This window comes from Oncorhynchus tshawytscha, linkage group LG15 (genome assembly GCF_018296145.1).
Source record: "Oncorhynchus tshawytscha isolate Ot180627B linkage group LG15, Otsh_v2.0, whole genome shotgun sequence".
Lineage (NCBI taxonomy): Eukaryota > Metazoa > Chordata > Actinopteri > Salmoniformes > Salmonidae > Oncorhynchus > Oncorhynchus tshawytscha.
In genome coordinates, this window is record NC_056443.1 from 11,742,074 (window position 1) to 11,762,354 (window position 20,281).

The 20,281-nt window shown below is 43.3% G+C and overlaps 1 protein-coding gene across 5 annotated transcripts in view; it reads left to right on the top strand.

Moving 5' to 3' along the window:
- The window catches only part of LOC112214418 (copine-8), a 119,939-nt gene extending 101,341 nt beyond the window's left edge, over positions 1–18,598 (top strand). For 3 of the 5 annotated variants that reach the window (XM_042298162.1, XM_042298163.1, XM_042298166.1), the window contains 8 exons: positions 2,225–2,239; positions 7,197–7,243; positions 8,114–8,295; positions 9,105–9,232; positions 10,922–11,024; positions 12,115–12,172; positions 12,300–12,373; positions 14,352–18,598. In XM_042298162.1, the coding sequence (XP_042154096.1) occupies positions 2,225–2,239; positions 7,197–7,243; positions 8,114–8,295; positions 9,105–9,232; positions 10,922–11,024; positions 12,115–12,172; positions 12,300–12,373; positions 14,352–14,588 (844 nt within the window). In that variant the 3' untranslated portion in view covers positions 14,589–18,598. The remainder of the gene's footprint in view (positions 1–2,224; positions 2,240–7,196; positions 7,244–8,113; positions 8,296–9,104; positions 9,233–10,921; positions 11,025–12,114; positions 12,173–12,299; positions 12,374–14,351) is intronic. The other 2 variants (XM_042298164.1, XM_042298165.1) reach the window with 1 other exon arrangement.
- The last annotated feature ends 1,683 nt before the right edge of the window (positions 18,599–20,281 follow it).

Sequence of the window (20,281 nt, forward strand, 5' to 3'; positions counted from 1 at the left end):
AGGTACCACGTTCATCTGTACAAACAATAGTACGCAAGTATAAACACCATGGGACCATGCAGCCGTCATACCGCTCAGGAAGGAGGCGCGTTCTGTCTCCTAGAGATGAACGTACCTTGGTGGGAAAAGTGCAAATCAATCCCAGAACAACAGCAAAGGACCTTGTGAAGATGCTGGAGGAAACACGTACAAAAGTATCTATATCCCCAGTAAAACGAGTCCTATATCGACGTAACCTGAAGGGCCACTCAGCAAGGAAGAAGCCACTTCTCCAAAACCGCCATAAAAAAGCCAGACTACGGTTTGTAACTGCGCATGGCAACAAAGATCGTACTTTTTGGAGAAATGTCCTCTGGTCTGATGAAACGAATATAGAACTGCTTGGCCATAATGACCATCGTTATGTTTGGAGGAAAAAGGGGAGGCTTGCAAGCCGAAGAACACCATCCCAACCGTGAAGCATGGGGGTGGCAGCATCATGTTGTGGGGGTGCTTTGCTGCGGGAGGGAATGGTGCACTTCACAAAATGGATAGCATCATGAGGATGGAAAATTGTGTGGATATATTGAAGCAACATCTCAAAACATCAGTCAGGAAGTTGAAGCTTGGTCGCAAATGTGTCTTCCAAATGGACAATGACCCCAAGCATACTTCCAAAGTTGTGGCAAAATGGCTTAAGGACAACAAAGTCAAGGTATTGGTGTGGCCATCACAAAGCCGTGGGCAGAACTGGAAAAAAAACATTTGTGGGCAGAACTGAAAAAGCATGTGTGAGCAAGAAGGACTATAATCCTGACTGTTACACCAGCTCTGTCATGAGGAATGGGCCAAAATTCACCCAACTTATTGTGGGAAGCTCGTGGAAGGCTACCCAAAGCGTTTCACCCTTGTTCAACAATTTAAAGGCAATGCTACCAAATACTAATTGAGTGTATGTAAACTTCTAACCCACTGGGAAAGTGATGAAATAAATCATTCTCTCTACTATTATTCTGACATTTCACATTCTTAAAATAAATGGTGATCCTAACTGACCTAAAATAGGGTATTTTTACATGGATTAAATGTCAGGAATTGTGAAAAACTGAGTTTAATTGTATTTGGCTAAAGTATATGTAAACTTCTGACTTCAACTGTGCGTGTCTTTACTATAAAACCCATTTTTTTTAAACACAGGAGGTCCCGTAAAGAAAAAAGTGACTCCTCGAATGTTACAGTATAACTCGCACTCTGTAGGACACTTTCAAGTGAATTTACTGCCGTATGCTAATATATGTTCTGGACACGCCACTGCAAAGCACCTCCTGGAGTTTGATAAACGGCGTTGGTGCTATCACGAAATCTATTCTCAATTGTATTACTATAAAATAATAACCCTATAATTTTTTTTGCATAGAATTTATTTTATACAGTGTTTTTTGCTCATCTTTATCAAGGGTGCCAGTAATTATGCACCTAACTGTATGTAACACGATGGCCGTTGTCCACAGTGATATGGAGGTGTGACCATCTCTGAATTGATCCTGTGGATGCATGTAATATGTGCTGTACACTGAGTGTACAAAACGTTAAGAACACCTGCTCTTTCCAAGATGTAGACTGACCAGGTGAATCCAGGTGTGATCCCCTATTGATGTCACTTGTTATATCCACTTCAGTCAGTGTACTGTAGATGAAGGGGAGGAAATAGGTTAAAGAATGATGTTTAAACCTTGAGACAATTAAAACATGGATTATGTATGTGTGGCATTCAGAGGGTGAATGGGCAAGACAAAATATTGAAGTGCCTTTCAACTGGGTATGGTAGTAGGTGCCAGGCGCACCATTTTTTTTCAAGAACTGCAACGCTGCTGGGGTTTTCACACTCAACGGTTTCCCGTGTGTACCAAGAATGGTCCACCTCCCAAAGGACATCCAGCCATCTTGACACAACTGTGGGAAGTTCAGTGGAACGCTTCCGACATCTTGTAGTCTATGGGGGAGGGGGGCAACTCAATATTAAGAAGGTGTTGTTAATGTTTGTACACTCTGTGTATATTGATGTGGTTTAATGTGTATGAGTGTGATGGAGGTTAACAGTGTAACTGGAGACAAGTGTGTAGGAGACAGGAGTTTACTTTTTTACTCTGCTTATGTAAAATGCATACACAAAACTAGGTCCTTCTGAATGTTGTAGAATAAAAAGCACTTTCCTAACTCCCAACATTGTATGTGTTTTTGACAGAGTGGGCCAAGGAGGGTAAGTGGTGTACCCTGACGTTTGTGTGACTAAATGAAGTGGAAAGCGATGTTTTTGCTGTTTGAAGCCTAAATGGATGATAATGGACTATAGTGCTCATGTTTCATAATAACTGCTTCATGCTGAGCTCTTCTCACACAGCCTTCTCATACCCCCTCGTGTCTCTTCATCTGTTTGGCTTGTTTGATAAGAAATAGCATGTTACTTTAATAGGTATAATCTACACTGAACAAAAATATAAACGCAACATGTAAAGTGTTGGTCCCATGTTTCATGAGCTGAAATAAAGATCCCAGAAATGAACAGTTGAATGGTGTTTCCTCCGACACATTGGTGCGGCTGGCTTCCGGGTTAAGTTGGGGGTTATTAAGGAGTGCGGTTAGGTGGGTCATGTTTCAGAGAACGTTTGATTCCACCTTCGCCTCTCCCGAGCCTGTTAGTCAGTTGCAGTGATGAGACAAGATTGAAAAAAGGGGGTACAATTCACATTTCTGGAAGCTGAAAATGTCCCAGTTCTTCCATGGCCTGATATGTCACCCATTGAGCATGTGTGGGATGCTCTGGATCGCCGTGAATGACAGCGTGTTCCAGTTCCCGCCAATATCCAGCAACTTTGCACAGCCATTGAAGAGGCGTGGGACAACATTCAACTCTATGCAAAGGAGATGTGTCGTGCTGCATTAGGCAAATGGTGGTCACACCAGATACTGACTGGTTTTCTGACCGATGCCCTCACCTTTTTTTAAGGCATTTGCCACCAACAGATGCATATCTGGATTCCCAGTCATGTGAAATCTATAGATTAGGTTGTTAATGAATTTATTTCAATTGACTGATTTCCTTATATGAACTGTAACTAAGTAAAATCTTTGAAATTGTAGCATTTATGTATTTTTTCAGTATATAATCCCTTTTTATTTTCTTCTCTTCTATTCTTTGTTGTCTCTCCTCTCCACAGCATTTAGATTTTGATTGACACCTGTATGGAGATTCACTTCATTAGCCAAGAGCGTATTGAAGCCCTCATCCTGACAGGTTCTGAGTGAGAGCAGCCATTGTTAGTGACTCACTCCAATCTGCTAATTTTCATTAGCTCAGAAGTGAATGGGAAAGCACCACAACTATTAGCATTGGAATTAGCATAGAGAATGGATGGGTAGTGTGTTGTAAATCCCCTATCTCTTATCTGGCAGCACACAGCTGTTATGTGTGTGCATGTGTGCGTTGGATTGGGACCCTCATTCAGTGTTAATGTATCAACACCAGTTATCGTATTCAAAGGGATGAACACGGTCCATTTGAAACAGAATTAATCCAACCTTCTGTTCTGCTTGTGCGGCTTTCAAGTTGTATTATGCGCGCATCAATGTACCCTTAGTGGTTGCTGGTGTTACCTTATGTGGGCAGCATGTAAACAATCAGTCTTCTTCTTCTCCTCCTTCTATCCTCCTTTCCTTCTTCTCTAAACTTTCACAGTGTCCTCACCACTGCACAGTACCATGGTTTGTCATACATTGTCAGAGCCTTGTCCAGTTGAAGCACCCAGGGCTTTAACAATAACACTAGGAATGGATCACTCTCCGAGTCCCAGCTGTTCAATAGGCATTTCCCATCATATATCTCCCCTCCTTTCTCATTAACCCAGCCCACCTCTCTCTCTCTTTCTCTCTCTCTCTCTCCATCTCTCCACTCCAGGAACAAAAGGAGGATGCGTCTCTGCTCACCCTAATCTTCTCTACTTACACTGCCATTGTTTTCATTAGCTCATCTTTCCTCATCTCTCCAGACAAGTTTCTTTCTTTCCCAGATGTTTTTATTTTTCTGTGAATTGGTCATCAGCTGGCTTTGTGACAGACGGGGGGGGTTCTTCCTGCACGGAGGCAAATAAAAGGAGCGCTGTAGAGAAAGGTGCTGCACTGATCGCCCCTGGGTGATACTATCATATAGGAGACATAAGCATGAGTCGGGGTGTGTGCGCACCTCATCCCCCTGCACTCTGATAGCTTCAATATGGCTCACATTCCTCCACTCTTTCTATTTTTTTACCTTTATTTAACCAGGGAAGACATTGGGATTGACATGTTTTTTTCATGTAGTCTCTCTATAGACTGCCTCGTCACTTACGCTTGGGGAGATGGAGTCCTAATTTATGCATGAAACAATCAAGTGGGGTCAGATGAGGATTTTAATTAGCCACAGGACCAGTACGAATTACTCCTACAGGGTTTCCCATGTCCGCTGGCAGGGGCAGATGGATGCCACTAATACAATAACACTCCTACAGTAGTGCTATTTACTTATTATGAATCACTACTCATAGACAAGGCTGGAAGGGACAGTATGTTAGTCATAGTATGTTAGATGTTTGTTTAGCATGAGAAAATCTCCCCCCCCTCTCTTCCCCTTTCCGCCCCCTACCTCCTCCCACTCCCCATCTCCTCTCTTCCACTCTCCTCTCCTCTCTCTGCTTCTCCTCTCCTCTCTCTGATAATGATCCAGCTAATAACACAGGCAGACATGAAATGGTTTGCTATGAAGTCCTCATAGTCACTTCCTTAGGGATTTCCTGCTTTACCGTCACTTGAGAAGAGCTGAATTTCTATCCGTTACTTTAATGTTGCTTTTAGATAACGTTTCAAGGCAAGCTTAGCTAAAAAATTGACCATATTAAAAGTCAAATTCTCTCTCTCTCTCTCCTTATCTGTTTGAGCTGTTTGAGCTGGGTTAAAGCGGCGATAAGCAGTAGAAGCAATAACAAAGCCCTATTTCGGTAAAAAGCTGAGGGATGGGGCTGGAGAAATGTTAACTGTCTCAAATTCATAGACATATATATGGATGCAAGGTCTGACCATCCATGATATCAGCTTTATTGTTTTAACTATGTTTTGAGGCTATACAGTGTTTGTTTGCATTTACTTTGTTTACCAACATTGGTTTACAAACAAGCTTATATTTTGGGTACTGATGAGGGTACAACAGTTGAACTAAGCTCATGAGTTATTTATAAGTGATATTCTTTAAGAACAAATGGGTACATATCATTAATTTATTAGTGAAAAAAAGTGATGTCGCAACTGCTGATTGCCCCTTTAAGGTCAGAACGGGCTGGCTAGTTTTCCTGGAACATGCATCGCCAGGGGCAACACCTGGAGCCAATGGGGTGATGTTTCACTCTTACCTCACTGTGCACACTTATCGGTGATTGGTGCAGAAGCTTCAGCTGACCTTTAGCGAGAGTCCTCTGCATTGTAATGGGAATAATTAGATTGTATCTCCACTGATGTACAGTCTCTGAGTTATATGGAAATGACTGAGTAATATTTCATTTCAGACTAGGATACATTTCTCTACTCCTCTTTTTTTTCTCTCTCTCTTTATCCATCTCCTTCCCCTGTTTCTGGCTGTCCTCACACTCTGAGCGAGGTGGAAACTCTCAGTGTGTGGGTGTGTGTGTGTGTTTGAGGAGAGATCCATAATTCAGGCTGGTGGGCCAGTCTGTCTGTCTCCCTCTTGGCACAGAGAGCTGGACCAGATATGACTTCAATACACCACTGTCTCACCTCCTCTTCTCCTTGAATACTTGACTCCCTGTTCCTTTCTCTGAATATTAAACTGTCTCCTCTCCACTGACTTCTGCAGCGTACCAATGCTCTTAAATATTGAGTGGTACATCTTGGCACTGAATTATGCTGAGGGAAAAAATTGTTGAATTAATGTAACATGAGTTACGTTACAATTCAGTGAAGTTAAAACATGATATGTTTGATGCAGGATAGCCCAGTATAATGTGCACATTGACATACACTAGCAGATGTAACTTTTTACCCCTACACAAATATTCTTTAAGAAATGCGATTAATGGCTTCCGGGTTAAGCGAGCAATGTGTCGAGAAGCAGTGCGGCATGGTGGGGGTCGTGTTTCAGAGGACGCATGGCTCTCAACATTCGCCTCTCCCGAGTCCGTACAAGAGTTGCAACGATGGGACAAGACTGTAACTACCAATTGGATATCAAGAAATTGGGTTGAAAAAAATATATATAATAAGAAATGGGCTCAAACACATTCTTAGCATGCATGCAAAATGAAGCGTAAATGAGTGATTTAACACTACATTTGTGATTTAACTCGGGGGGAATGATGCAAGCATCCCTCTGCTCCTTCCTTATTCCTCCCTCCTCTCATCCTCCCTCTCCCCTCCTCCCCTCCCAGACTCTATCTGCCCTAACATGAGGCGACAGTGCCGTACTTCAGGCATCACTCCCCACCCACCCCTTCCTCTCCCAGCAGTAGACCCAGGCTGTGTGTGTCTGTGTGTACTAGAGAGTAGCGCAAAGCCCGACCAGGGCCCTATCCATCCATACCCGCCTCATGGCTCCTAGCCTGACCTAAACCACAGCCAACGCAGGCAGAGTGGCTCAGAGCTGGGGAGAGGAGAGCACAGAACCCCTGGTCTGGTTCTCCCCCTCCCTCACAATGAGTAAACAAGCTTCTTCAGGTCTGCTGCACTAACATGTATCTGCGGGCTGTGCAGTGCACTCCACATTGCGTCACAGGGTGACAAGTCCAATGGTTCCTTACAGTACCTGATCTATTCAAATACAGGAGGTGGTGGAGAGGGCAAGAGGATGTGTGAGCTACAGCGCACGGCACGCACAGCACACATCAGCACTGTGTGCGCTCATCTGTTGAACCTGTTTTTTGTCTTGACTTCTTGGGATTAGAAAGTTATCTCTATTTAAATTAGATTTTGTTTCTTCAGGCACCAAGGGCAAGGAGTGCTTTCAACTTGCCTGCTTGCTTGAGCTATGATAACCAGAATATTATTGTGTTTACTAAAGTTCATTAAGCCAATGGTTTATGGTGTGTGTGTGTGTGTGTGTGTGTGTGTGTGTGTGTGTGTGTATGCTAGCGTGTGGTAAATTTAATAATTACTCTCCTCTTGCTTTTACCTTCCAGGACCCAGATTAATTTCACAGTGGCAATTGATTTCACCGCTTCAAACGGTGAGCAACACACACACACACACTCAACACTTCTCGTAATGCTCAACCAGGGCTGTTTAAATGTATGCATATGGGGTGATCTGTAATAGCCCTACTCCATTATTGCAGGGCAGGCTAAAACCTAATGCTGTAAAAGAGATGATAGCTTAGTGGTGATAACAGGAATGAATGTGCCTCTCTTGTATATTTTAATGTGTACCTGTTATAGCAAGGCTGGAAGGAAATGACCCGTCTCTTAGACGTTATAGTGAGGTTGACTGGGACTACCATATCTCTTAGATAACAGCAGATGGTTCAATTCAAACTTAGACCCCACTGATAACTCATGAGCGTAGGGTTATTGCTTCCTTGTTTTTATTTGACGAGGTCCAATATATGATGTGCTGGAGCTGATGTTATGGATGTGTGTCCAATAGGGCCGTTAAAAGATCTAAAGTTCATGTCACTATACTCATAACCACTACAGCCAGTGTGCTATAAAGTGAAATGATTCTCCTGCTCATGTTGGTCATGCATGTCACTCATAGTGTACCCACTACCCAGAGTCTTATATAGAGGGAAAGGCAGGGAAAGAGATCTAACACGGTCTAAGGTGAAATGGTGTATTATGCTGTCTAAAAATATCAGCCTTTTGGTTGAACACTCAACTACTTTTCTGGGCAAAAGTATGGGCAAAATTCAGAGAACACTGTATTCCACATATAATGCACCACTTTCTACCATAAACAGCATGGGCTAGCAGTGCACTAAATGGGGAATGGAGTTAGATTTGAGACACAGCCGTTCCTTTCTATATCTGGCTCTGTTGTTCCATTATTGTACCTTGTTATTACTGTCCCATTATTTACCATTACTGTACCTGTTTCCCAGGCAACCCAGCCCAGCCCACCTCCCTCCACTACATGAGTCCCTACCAGATGAATGCCTACGCCATGGCCCTGAAGGCTGTAGGGGAGATCATCCAGGACTACGACAGTGATAAGATGTTCCCTGCTTTGGGCTTCGGAGCCAAGCTGCCTCCCGACGGACGGGTCTCACATGAGTTCGCCCTGGTGAGTGACCTCTAACCCCTGACCTCTAACCCCCTAAACCCTGATAAGATAATCCCTGCTCTTGGCTTCAGAGAGGTTGGACGGGTACCCCAACACCAGAGTTGTTCAGTCCTGGCTCGGTTGGTTAAATTGTGGGTTTGCTCCCTGCATGGAGCACATGTACTTAATGTGTTTGCCGTGGTTACGGGCTTGTTTTATTTATACCTGGTTAAAATCTGCAGATGCACCAATCGAAATGTAAGCAATTAGACAAGTGAAAGAGCGACAAAACCCTAAGCAAACTCCACCTATCTGGCACTCCAGGCAGGCTCAAAGTTTCAATGTCTACTTAGTGGCTGTATTGTAGAGGCTTAGGATGCCAAGTCCTAAAAAAAAATACTACCACTGAGCTCTATGACTGCCAAGGAGAACAGTAACTGTCCTCTCTGTAAAGAAAAACATTGATCACAGACAGCCCTCCCTCCCATGCCCTCCCTCCCCCTCTCTCTCTTTCCGTCTTCAGCTCTACAGAGTACTGTAAACAGTAGGATACCACTCAGACAGGAACATGCCTCCAGCATGCTCAGCAGGGATTTTCCATATCTCTGACTGGGCCTAAAGTTGTATTGATGAAAGCTGTGTATTTATCCTCCTCTCTGTCTCTTCTTTCCTAGTTCTCCTACTTCATTCCCCTGCTTCAGAATTGAATTAGAAATATCTTACATTTTTCTTTTTAGATTCTTCTCTTTTTTTAAAAATGTTATTCTCCTGCTTGACTGGGATTGATGAAAGATGTTTAACTACCCTCCTTCTCTTTTTGTGTCTTCCAGAATGGCAACCCCCAAAACCCATACTGTGCAGGTATAGATGGAGTGATGGAGGCATATTACCAGAGCCTGAAGTCTGTCTGCCTCTACGGCCCAACCAACTTTTCTCCTGTCATCAACCATGTGGCCAGGTAAGGGGGCTATGAGGAACACAGCTGGACTTGAAACAGCTTTAAGGTCACTTCAGTTTTCGATTCATTTCAGTGAATCTGTGAACCAAATTGAAATTCAATTTGTGATTTGAAAATGATATTACCCGCGGTTTTCTATTGTGGAGTCTTTAGATTCACTGCCTGAACTGACTGGATACACATAGCAGGGTGATAAAAACAGAGGGCGACAATCTCCAGGTCTTCCTTCATTACATTTCAGATCACATTCCTACCAATGCACACCTAAATCTCCCAGACATGAGAGAGCCATATGTCTGTATAGAGCCATATGTCATGATTCCTGAGGCCTGAGTAGATCAATACTAACTAAGATGGCCTGAACGTGTGTATCGATTCACTGTCCTCTGCGTTCCAATGAGCCATTCGCGACGCGGGCTGTGTGTTGCGATTGAGTCGTTTCCCTGGGAGCAGAAAGGACGACAGAGGAAGTCTGCTGACTAACAGAGAGTTAACTGAGATGGATTAACTTTTATAAGTGCAAGTAGATGTTTCGGTACATAACTCACAGAGTATTATGCTGAGTATAAGTTGGTGACAGTGTTTCGGCCACACGGTCAGACTAACGGACACTTAACCGAGATTCTACAATTCTTAAGTGTGACTATGCTACTCAGCTCACAAGCACAGCTCACAGAGATAATCTCACAAATAATCAGTGTGACAACATTCCACTGTAGAACTTCAACGTTAATTGAGTCCCATAAAAGGTGCTTCTGAGCTGTTACATAAAACAGTATTTAAAAAAAAAAAAACTTTTGTCACGTTCTGTTCTTTAGTTAACCTGCAAACATGTTGTTTGTGTGAGTGAACAGTGAACAATGACTACACAGTCCTTCCCACACACATACATGTGTGGGCGCACACACACACACACACACACACAGTCCTTAAGCCTTAATGAGTTTTGCTTAATGAAGTAAAGGTGCTGTCACAAGACTTGAGATTAACAGGTGGTGTGTGTGTGTGTGTGTGTGTGTGTGTGTGTGTGTGTGTGTGTGTGTGTGTGTGTGTGTGTGTGTGTGTGTGTGTGTGTGTGTGTGTGTGTGTGTGTGTGTGTGTGTGTGTGTGTGTGTGTGTGTGTGTGTGTGTGTGTGTGCCTATTTGTTGTTGCTCGGAAGCCAAGGTAGAAATATTGAGTTGAGGGGTGACAACCCAGTGCAAAATTTGTGTGTGGCTTTCAGAATCCACAATCATTAGTGCCATCCTAGAACACTACCTTACCCCTCCCTCCTTTCCTCTCATCTACTCTGTCTCATCTCCTCGTTTCGCCGTGTGCCACTCGCCCCCACGTTTTAATAATAACCACTCCGTTCCTTCTCTGCCTTGCCTCACGCTCCTCGCAGTTTAATAACTGTTCAATTGACTTCTCTGTCTTCGTCTCTGTATCCGACGCTGCAAGCATCTGATGTTCTGTCTCTCCTCACACCTTACGTGTGTTTGAGAAGCACAGGAAGCAGTCAGAGGCCAGGGCCCATGTTGTGTAAAGTAGGTGCCGGAAATAATATCACTACCCAGCAAGTTCATGCCGGGTTTGAAAGGTTACATCTGTAGGAAATAAAGACAATTGTATAGTGTAGGGTTTTATGGATAATATAAACACTTGTGTGGCTCACCTATGTCCTCCGTGTTTATCTCTCCTGTCTGTAGGTATGCTGCGTCAGTGAATGATGGCTCTCAGTACTTCGTCCTTCTCATCATCACAGATGGAGTCATCTCAGACATGGCCCAGACCAAGGAGTCCATCGTCAACGTAAGAACAACAACAACTGCTAAGCAATGTTCCCACTTTGGCGAAGACCACATTCACGATAAACCCTGCATATGTCGGCTGAATCGGAATGACCTTTAAATGGACAATTTTCCAAATCTGATCTGAATTTTCCACGATCTGATTGAATCCCGGCCCTAGTCACTAGATATATATATATATAGGGAGAGGTAAAGGCTTACTTGGGATCAGTTCCTAGATAAACAAGTAAACAAGACATTCTGAAAAACTCATCATTCTACAGCCCTGGGGTAACACATCAGTCAAACTAGCTCATCATTCTACAGCCCTGGGGAAACACCTCAGTCAAACTAACTCATCATTCTACAGCCCTGGGGTAACACCTCAGTCAAACTAACTCATCATTCTACAGCCCTGGGGTTACACCTCAGTCAAATTAACTCATCATTCTACAGCCCTGGGGTAACACCTCAGTCAAACTAACTCATCATTCTACAGCCCTGGGGTAACACCTCAGTCAAACTAACTCATCATTCTACAGCCCTCAAATCAGTAACTCATCATTCTACAGCCCTGGGGTAACACCTCAGTCAAACTAACTCATCATTCTACAGCCCTGGGGTAACACCTCAGTCAAACTAACTCATCATTCTACAGCCCTGGGGTAACACCTCAGTCAAACTAACTCATCACTCATAAAGATGGAGAGAGCAGGGGCGGGGTTATGGCACAAACACACACACACAAAGAAACACATACACACACACACAAGTGTTGGGGAGTGTGAGTTGAGGGACTTTTATTTATTTATTTTCTCATCCCCAACTTCCGAGAGGTGTTCCTGTCCCACGCAGCCCTCAGGAAGATGCTACATCTCACAGACACACGCCATGAATATTTACACACACAGATACAGCTTGGGGTGAATCAACTTTATTGTATAGGCTGTAGGCTGTATAGGTTCTCAGTCAACATCAGTCATAAAACTCATTTCTCAGACTGTCTGACAGAATCCTATGAATATTTATACTGTGTGACAGACTCAACGTTATGTCACAGACATAATGGGGAGAATATGGGACTCAACTTTGTTTCCTCGTGTCCTATCCAGGCATCGTGTCTTCCCATGTCGATTATCATCGTAGGGGTGGGACCAGCAGAATTTGATGGTAAGAAACACACAGATGCACAAATGCACGTACCTGCGTATGCGCACACGCATCACACACGCACACACGCACACACACACACACTCCACTGAGCAGATGATGACTACAGTATCATGTTTCTCCTCAGCGATGATCGAGTTGGACGGGGATGAAGTGAGGATCTCGTCGAGAGGAAGATATGCGGAGAGGGACATTGTTCAGGTACACCGTGTTCCTTCTGTTTGTTCCACTGCTAGGCTGCCAGATGCATGGAGTCAAATAGGTAGGGTTTTGGGAGCATTAGAATACGCCTCACAAACAAAGAAACTGTCTGCATCCATCTGGCCCCAGTTTGTGACAACTGCTATTGTACAAAGGGCTTTATAAAAATACACTTGATTGCATAGCTTAGCACAGAACAGTCAGGGCTACGGACAGAGGCTACAACATACTGTTTATATGCACATAATGATGATCAATGGTAGTAGAATCTAGAAACTAGAAGTACTAGAAAACAAATTGGGAAGGAAATCCGAACGGGGGAATCAACAGAATCGTACATAAAAAGCACAAAAAAAGACCTTTACACAGATAGTAGTGCTTGTACATTAGAGTTAACATCTGTGTCGTTAGACAGACAGACATCTGGTCTGAGTTCAGATCCTTCCCACCTGCTCTGCTCTCCTTCATCAGGCCAGATGGACAGAAACCCCGCAGAGGGTTTTCCTAATCTCTGTTAACCAAGAGGTCAAATGTTGCATAATTTGGTCAGCTGCTTGATTAACTTCTGTGATCATACGTGTTAGAAATTGAGAGTTTCGGCATAATCGAAGTCTCCACCCTCGCAAAAGGAAATTCTCAGCCAAAGCCCCCCCCCTTCCTTATCCGTGTGGGCACATGCACGAAGCACTCGAGGCGAAGAAGTTTAAGCACAGCCTTCGCCCAAATCCTGATACATCCAAATAACCTGTGACGCATCCCATTCAGTCCTGTCTACACACAGAATCTGCCCACAGAACATTACCCCAGCCCTGATGTGGCTTGCCTCCATTCTACATTAGCCCTGATGTGGCTTGCCTCCATTCTACATTAGCCCTGATGTGGCTAGCCTCCAGGCTACATTAGCCCTGATGTGGCTAGCCTCCATGCTATGCTATTGTGCCAAATGGCTAGCCTCCATGCTACATGAGCCCTGATGTGGCTAGCCTCCATGCTATGCTATTGTGCCAAATGGCTAGCCTCCATGCTATTCCAAATGGTTAGCCACCATTATATGATAATAGCCTATTAGGCACCGTTTCCTATCAGGTCTTCCCCTGCTCTGTTGGACAACAGAAGGGGCTCCTCTCTTCCTCCCTCTCTACTTCCCTCCCTCCTCCTCTTCCTCCTCCTCCTTCTCAACCTCCTCTTTCCCTCTTCCCTCACCTCCCTCCCTCTGTGTGGATGATATGATAGAGGGCTAGATCATTACGCTCCCCCTGCTCATTAGTGAGCCTTGTTAACACAGAGAGAACATCAAGGCTGCTCTGCTGTGGACCTGGCTAGGAGGTCTACACACACACACACACACACACACACACACACACACACACACACACACACAGGGTGTGAGTGGGCTAGAAAGAGGTCCGTTCTGCTCTTTCTAGCCCACTCACACCCTCACAATCTGTCAGTCTGGATAGTTAGCTGCCTCTACACACAGACAGGCAGGACCCCTATGAAAGACACTTCTGTGATAAAACTGTCTCTGCCCCCAGCCTCATTAGTTCAGATATGAAAGCGACTGAGCGTTCGCTAGCAATGCACTGTACATAGCAACAAGAGACGAGGGAAACTAAAGGCTTTTTTTGATAGCTGATTAGCTAGGCCTCTTTCACCTCGCTCTGAATTTGCCAACTGTTATGAATAAATTAATGTTTTACTTGTACTGTGGGTCCAAAAAGTCTCAACATAGGTTTTTCAAAGGTCTTTGGAAGTATTTTGCAGAATTCACACATAATGGCCTAACACCTACTATATATTGCCGATACTTTTATTTTTGTACATTTTTAGTATATATTAGAGTATATTTCTCCAGCTCCATTTCTTCTCTCTGTCGGTTTTCCAGTTAGGATTCAGCATTTAGTAGCTAAACAAACCTATATATTAACTGTACTGTCACTAATTCCAGCCCTGTCTTTGTCTTTCTCTTGTCGTCCAGTTTGTCCCGTTCAGAGACTACATTGACCGGACAGGGAACCACATCCTGAGTATGGCCCGTCTAGCCAAGGATGTCCTGGCTGAGATCCCTGACCAGTTCCTCTCCTACATGAGGACCAGAGGCATCAAGCCCTTGCCCACACCCCCTCCCTACACACCCCCAGGGTACCCTGTCCAGAGCCCCAATGGACACCCATTAAATACCCCCCCAGGACACCCCCTGCAGACGCAGATCTGAAGGGTGCGGAGATGCCCCATGGTCTCAAACAACACCTCTTCAAATATTTCTTTGTCTCTCTCCTCTCTGCATCACTCAGTGATAGGAGAGGCCTTCTTGGCTTTCTCACTCTCTCTCTCATTGCACTAATGGAGACTGACTGACTGGCAGAATGTTTTTACTTAGCGGTTCTACTTTGGAACGGGCAGATGGAGTCAATAAGGGCATGTTTACTTTCATTGTCAAGCGTTCCTCTGTCTGGACTTTCTGTATATCGGTAAATGGAGACACTCTCTGGGACACAGATAGACAGAGTCTGGTCTTCCCAGCTCACCTGGCATGGAATAGCAGAGTTAAGGAAAGGATGAATGGTGGAAGGAAGAATGAAAGGAGGATAGGAAGGAATTTCCTGGGGACTGGCCTTTTCAGGAGCAGAGTGGCGAAAAGGTTCTATTGTCTCTGGATGTGGAATCACTTGACTGTTGTACTGGAAATGTATTTCCTTCTCTCTCCCACTATCTCTGGTCTCTTTCTATCTCTCTCCCTCTATCTCTGGTCTCTTTCTATCTCTCTCCCTCTATCTCTGATCTCTTTCTATCTCTCTCCCTCTATCTCTGGTCTCTTTCTATCTCTCTCCCTCTATCTCTGATCTCTTTCTATCTCTCTCCCTCTATCTCTGGTATCTTTCTATCTCTCTCTACTCTGTCTCTCTATTCTTCCAACTCTCACTCAATGTTTACAGTACATGTTAATGATAATGATTTTTTATCATTGGACACTTTTATATAATATTCGTACTTCTTTCAGTATGAAACTTTGGAATATCAATCGATATTCTCTCTATCTCGCAGCGTGTTGTCTTTGCCACGGGAGTCAGGTTGAGGTTGCAACAGTGCAGGTCCAAGTAGCCACTGTATTGTACTGTACTATACTATGTGTCCGTTTGCATGAGTGTATCGTCAGAGCATGCATTGTGGTCCTACACTTCCCTGCCTGTCACTGCTCTCAGGCTTTGGGGTTCCATGTTTTTAACTTTTAACTCTGTTGTTGAAGCGCATTCTGCTCCTTTTTAAACTGCCTTGGCGGTAGGGTGCCCATGCCAGCCACGCTGCGAGTGCCCACGGGTTTTCTCACTATGTCGAGAACAACAGTGACTCAACCAACAGCATATTCCCTTCCAATCCATTTAAATAACAACACCTGCTCTCAGATCCAGTTTGAGACAACAGCAGAAGCCCAGTGGTCAAAAACAGTAACACAAATGCTTTCCTTCTCTTTGGTTCTTGTTCTTTTGTGTTATTATTACATTTACATTTGAGTCATTTATCAGACGCTCTTATCCAGAGCGACTTACAGGAGCAATTAGGGTTAAGTGCCTTGCTCAAGGGCACGTCGACAGATTTTTCACCGAGTCGGCTCAGAGATTCGAACCAGCGACCTTTCGGTTACTGACCCAATGCTCTTAACCGCTTGTTTGCCTTGGAAGCTGATATTCTTAAGTATATTGTTTTAAGTTGCCTTGTTAAGGTAATTTTATTGTTTTGAGTTGTGCCAATAAATATGTAATATTATTTAATTGTTATAATGTTAAGCCCTGAATGTGTTGGCCCTAGATGATGGTGTCTGGTGGTTGTCATGACAATGTGTTCTTCCTAAATATTGTAAATCTCATCCCATAATACCAATTAACAAATACCCACTGAGGGCCAGGAGTTTTTCCTCACAGAGGAAAAACTCCTGGCCCATAACCATTATACACAGTCAACCCTCTCTTACTTCTTACAGCCAGGGTATCCTCTTCAATCTGCTGTCTTAATGGGCTTAGAGTTTATATCATCTGCCTTTTAATTATTAATAATACTAATAATTATTATCATAATATAACTATTAGCTAGTGCGTGTATGGAGGTGGTGTGTAATTGATAACTTGATTGGTTGCATAGCAATCAATATTCCTTATCAAATTAACAGACATTGCAACACCACATTTATGTGTTTCGCAGTTGTTGCCATTTGTTGCCATTTTCATGGGTGTGCCGCTGTCGGTCTGTTACCTGTCTGTCTGTTGCCATATCATTACTGATAGACCGATGCCCTTTGCCACACTTCAACCACATAGCAACACCTCTGTTTCTCTCTCTGTGTAATTCCTCCTCCTGCCTCACTGCAGCTCTGTGGACGCTGCCTCACAGAGTGCAATAGACTGTATCAATGCTTAAATAGGATCGACTCCAAGCCAATAATATTTGGCATGGCAGGAGGAGAGAGGGATGAGAGAGGGGTGAGAGAGGGGGATACAGCCCAGTGGGTTATGTCATTGGAGGGTCGTTCCATGTCACTTCATCATTCTATGTCCATGTTAAAGGAATAGTTCACCCAAATTACAAAATTACATATTGGTTTCCGTACCCTGTAGGCAGTCTATGGACAAAGTACGACAGCATCCCATTCTTTGGTTTTGTTCACCTGGCCACTGTTTTGAATTCTAACTTTTTAGCATTTGTCGCACAAATCCAATGCAAGTCAATAGTACCTATATTAGCATTTTCGTGCTTCATATCCAAATCATCTTTGATAACGTAATTGATTTGAACACGATGTGTGAAAATGCCAATATATATCCTCTTTCTTGTGTGTTTTGAGGTGGAACGACCCTGGACAGAAGTAGACAAACAGGTCAACCCTCTGATGTAGTCAGAAGAGTACGGGCATTAGTGCTACATGCCTGAGTCAACACAGTGCCAAACCTATACAGAGAGATGTTGGCTAGCCTAGAAAGAGAATAACCTCACTCGGTATATTCAACATGACAGTCTGTCATTTTAACCCATACATTTTACACATATACACATTTACACATATACACATTTTACACATATATTTGATAAGAAACCTCTGCCTTGTTTTAAAAAATACATACAGTAGACACACACTACATTTTTCTTTTCTCACGACTTTCACTAATGTCTTCTTTTGTCGTGTTTTTCTCACAAATTTTAAAGCCTTCCATAATTGGCCCTCTGCATCTGTAGTTGTAGCCTAGCCTTGAGTCTGTGTATCACATGAAACCCTAGTGAAATCCATATAGTGCACCACGTGGCTCTTGTCAAAATAAATGCATTATGTGGGGAACAGCTAGTGTGTTATTTGAAACCCAGCTTGTCTCAGTCTGTGCTGCAGTCTCCCACTGGGCTTGTAGCAGAGCAGAGCAGGAGGTATCATTAGGACTTTGGGTCACAGTCTAGAGATCGTTATAGGCTCCCATTAACCACCCACAGGCTACTGACACAGTGTGGATACACACGTGTGCGCGTGCATATACACAGGCACACGCACACCGCTCACACACAGACACACATACCGCTGAGACCATGGTCACCATCGTGGACTACTGACATTGTCATTTCTTAGTGCTTTCTCAGTTCACACTACTATGGAAAGGATCATTCTTTTCTTTCACTGCTTTGCTAGTGCCACAACTCTTGCCATCTGCTGTGTGTGTGTGTGTGTGTGTGTGTGTGTGTGTGTGTGTGTGTGTGTGTACTTGCCGCCAGAGTTTAACAGACCATGTGAGTTGACACACGTGATCTTTGTTTACTAAAGATATACAAATAATATATTGTATGCTCATCATATCTACTTATAACGTGCACTATGTTTGCATGTACAGTTTTACATGAGATGCACCAGTTCTTTTTGTTATAATTGGGTGTTTTGGAAAAAGAAAATCTATGAAAATAACTGTACAAAATTGCCTTAAAAACGTTCACTGATTTCTTGGAATTTGTGCGATGCCTTCAGATATTGACTTGTTCTCTATTTTGTGTCAGTGTACAATATTTGCTTTTCTAGTGTATATTTTCTTTGCATAACTTCATTTATGGGGGAAAAAATATATTGTATTTTTGGAATCGGTGGTAAATCAGATGAAAGCCTGACTGAAGTTCTGATTGTCTGGTAATCCATATTATAGATGACTATTTCTGTATTAAACTACTGATTTTGAAATAAATATTCTTACTAAACACTAACTTTCTGCTGAAGTGCTTTTCTTTGCATGCATTACTTTCTCAACATTTGACAGAAAATACTTCTCAATAGATCACTCCAGCCTTCTCTTCTCCTCCTGGCTTCCAACAGTCTGGCTTCCAATGACTGTTTTGTGTGTTGGTGTGACGTTCTAATTGCAGAAGGAGAATATGGTTTGTTGGCCGACTGGCAAATAATTATTACCCTTGGCAGAGGATTCGGGAGGCTGAGGTCCTGAACAGGGACAAAGGATCACAGAGAGTTTGGACACAGAGATCAAATAAATAAATAACTAAGAAAACCATCTGTCTGGGTGGCAAGTAATCATGAATAAAATTATAAACATAACATCTTAAGTGTTGGTCCCATGTTTCATGAGCTAAAATGTTGTGCACAAATTTGTTTACATCCCTGTTAGTCAGCATTTCTCCTTTGCCAGGACAATCCATCCACCTGACAGGTGTGCATATCAAGAAGCGGATTAAACAGCATGATCATTACACAGTTGCACATTGTGTTGGGGACAATAAAAGTCCACTCTAAAATGTGCAGTTTTGTCACACAGCACATTGCCATAGATGTCTCATGTTTTGAGGGAGCATGCATTTTCAGGAATGTCCACCAGAGCTGTTGCCAGATAATTTAATTTTAATTTCTCTACCATAAGCCGGCGTCGTTTTAGAGAATTTGGAAGTACGTCCAGCTGGCCTCACAACCGCAGATCATGTGTAACCACGCCAGCCCAGGAACTCCACATCCGGCTTCTTCACCTGTGGCTTCGGCTGAGACCAGCAACTCGGACATCTGATGAAATTGTGTGTTTGTACAACCGAAGAATTTCTACAGAAATCGTCTCAGGGAAGCTCATCTGCGGGCTGCTGAAGGTCTACTAATTCAAATGCACCTACCGCCAACAGCTCAGAACGAATGTTAAAAAATAGAAACGCAAGGCTTTATCGTAGTTTTTTTTTTACAGAAATGTTTGGTGAGCGACTAGGAATGGCTTGGAGGTCGATCGCGCTCGACCGGTTGGTGACCACTGGTCTAGATGCTTAAATGAGACACGTATGCGTTCACAAGTCGGAGCTAAATTCTTATCTTAAATAAAGAACCATCTTGTTGAAAACCTTTTAATTATGTTTTCAATGCCACTCACTACTAATTAGCTCTATACCTTGAAACTTCCACTCATTATAATCTTTCAATCTGTTCACATGGACACATAGCGTGTCTCCACCAACATGTTTTTGGTCCGTCCTAAATGTTCTCGTTTGAAGTAGTGTACGCACATCCAGTAACATGCAGAGTAGAGTGAACTGTTGATGGACAGATAGGTACATGTATCTACACACTGTTGATTGCTTCCGTAGTTTTATTGTGCAACATTTTTGACCCGAAGATCTTCGCCCATTCTAAATATTCACCTTTGACCTCAAATCCAAAGTGTTTACACAGGCAGCTCAATTCAGATTTTTTCCATGTAACGGTTTTCGTAGGTGGAAGGTGTGGATCAAAGCGCAGCGTGGTACGTGTTCATGATTTGAATAATGGAACACTGAAATACAAAATAACAACGTGAATAAACAAAAAAAACGAACAGTCCTGTAAGGTGAAGAAAAACACTAAACAGAAAATAATCACCCATAAAACACAGGTGGGAAAAGGCTACCTAAATATGATTCTCA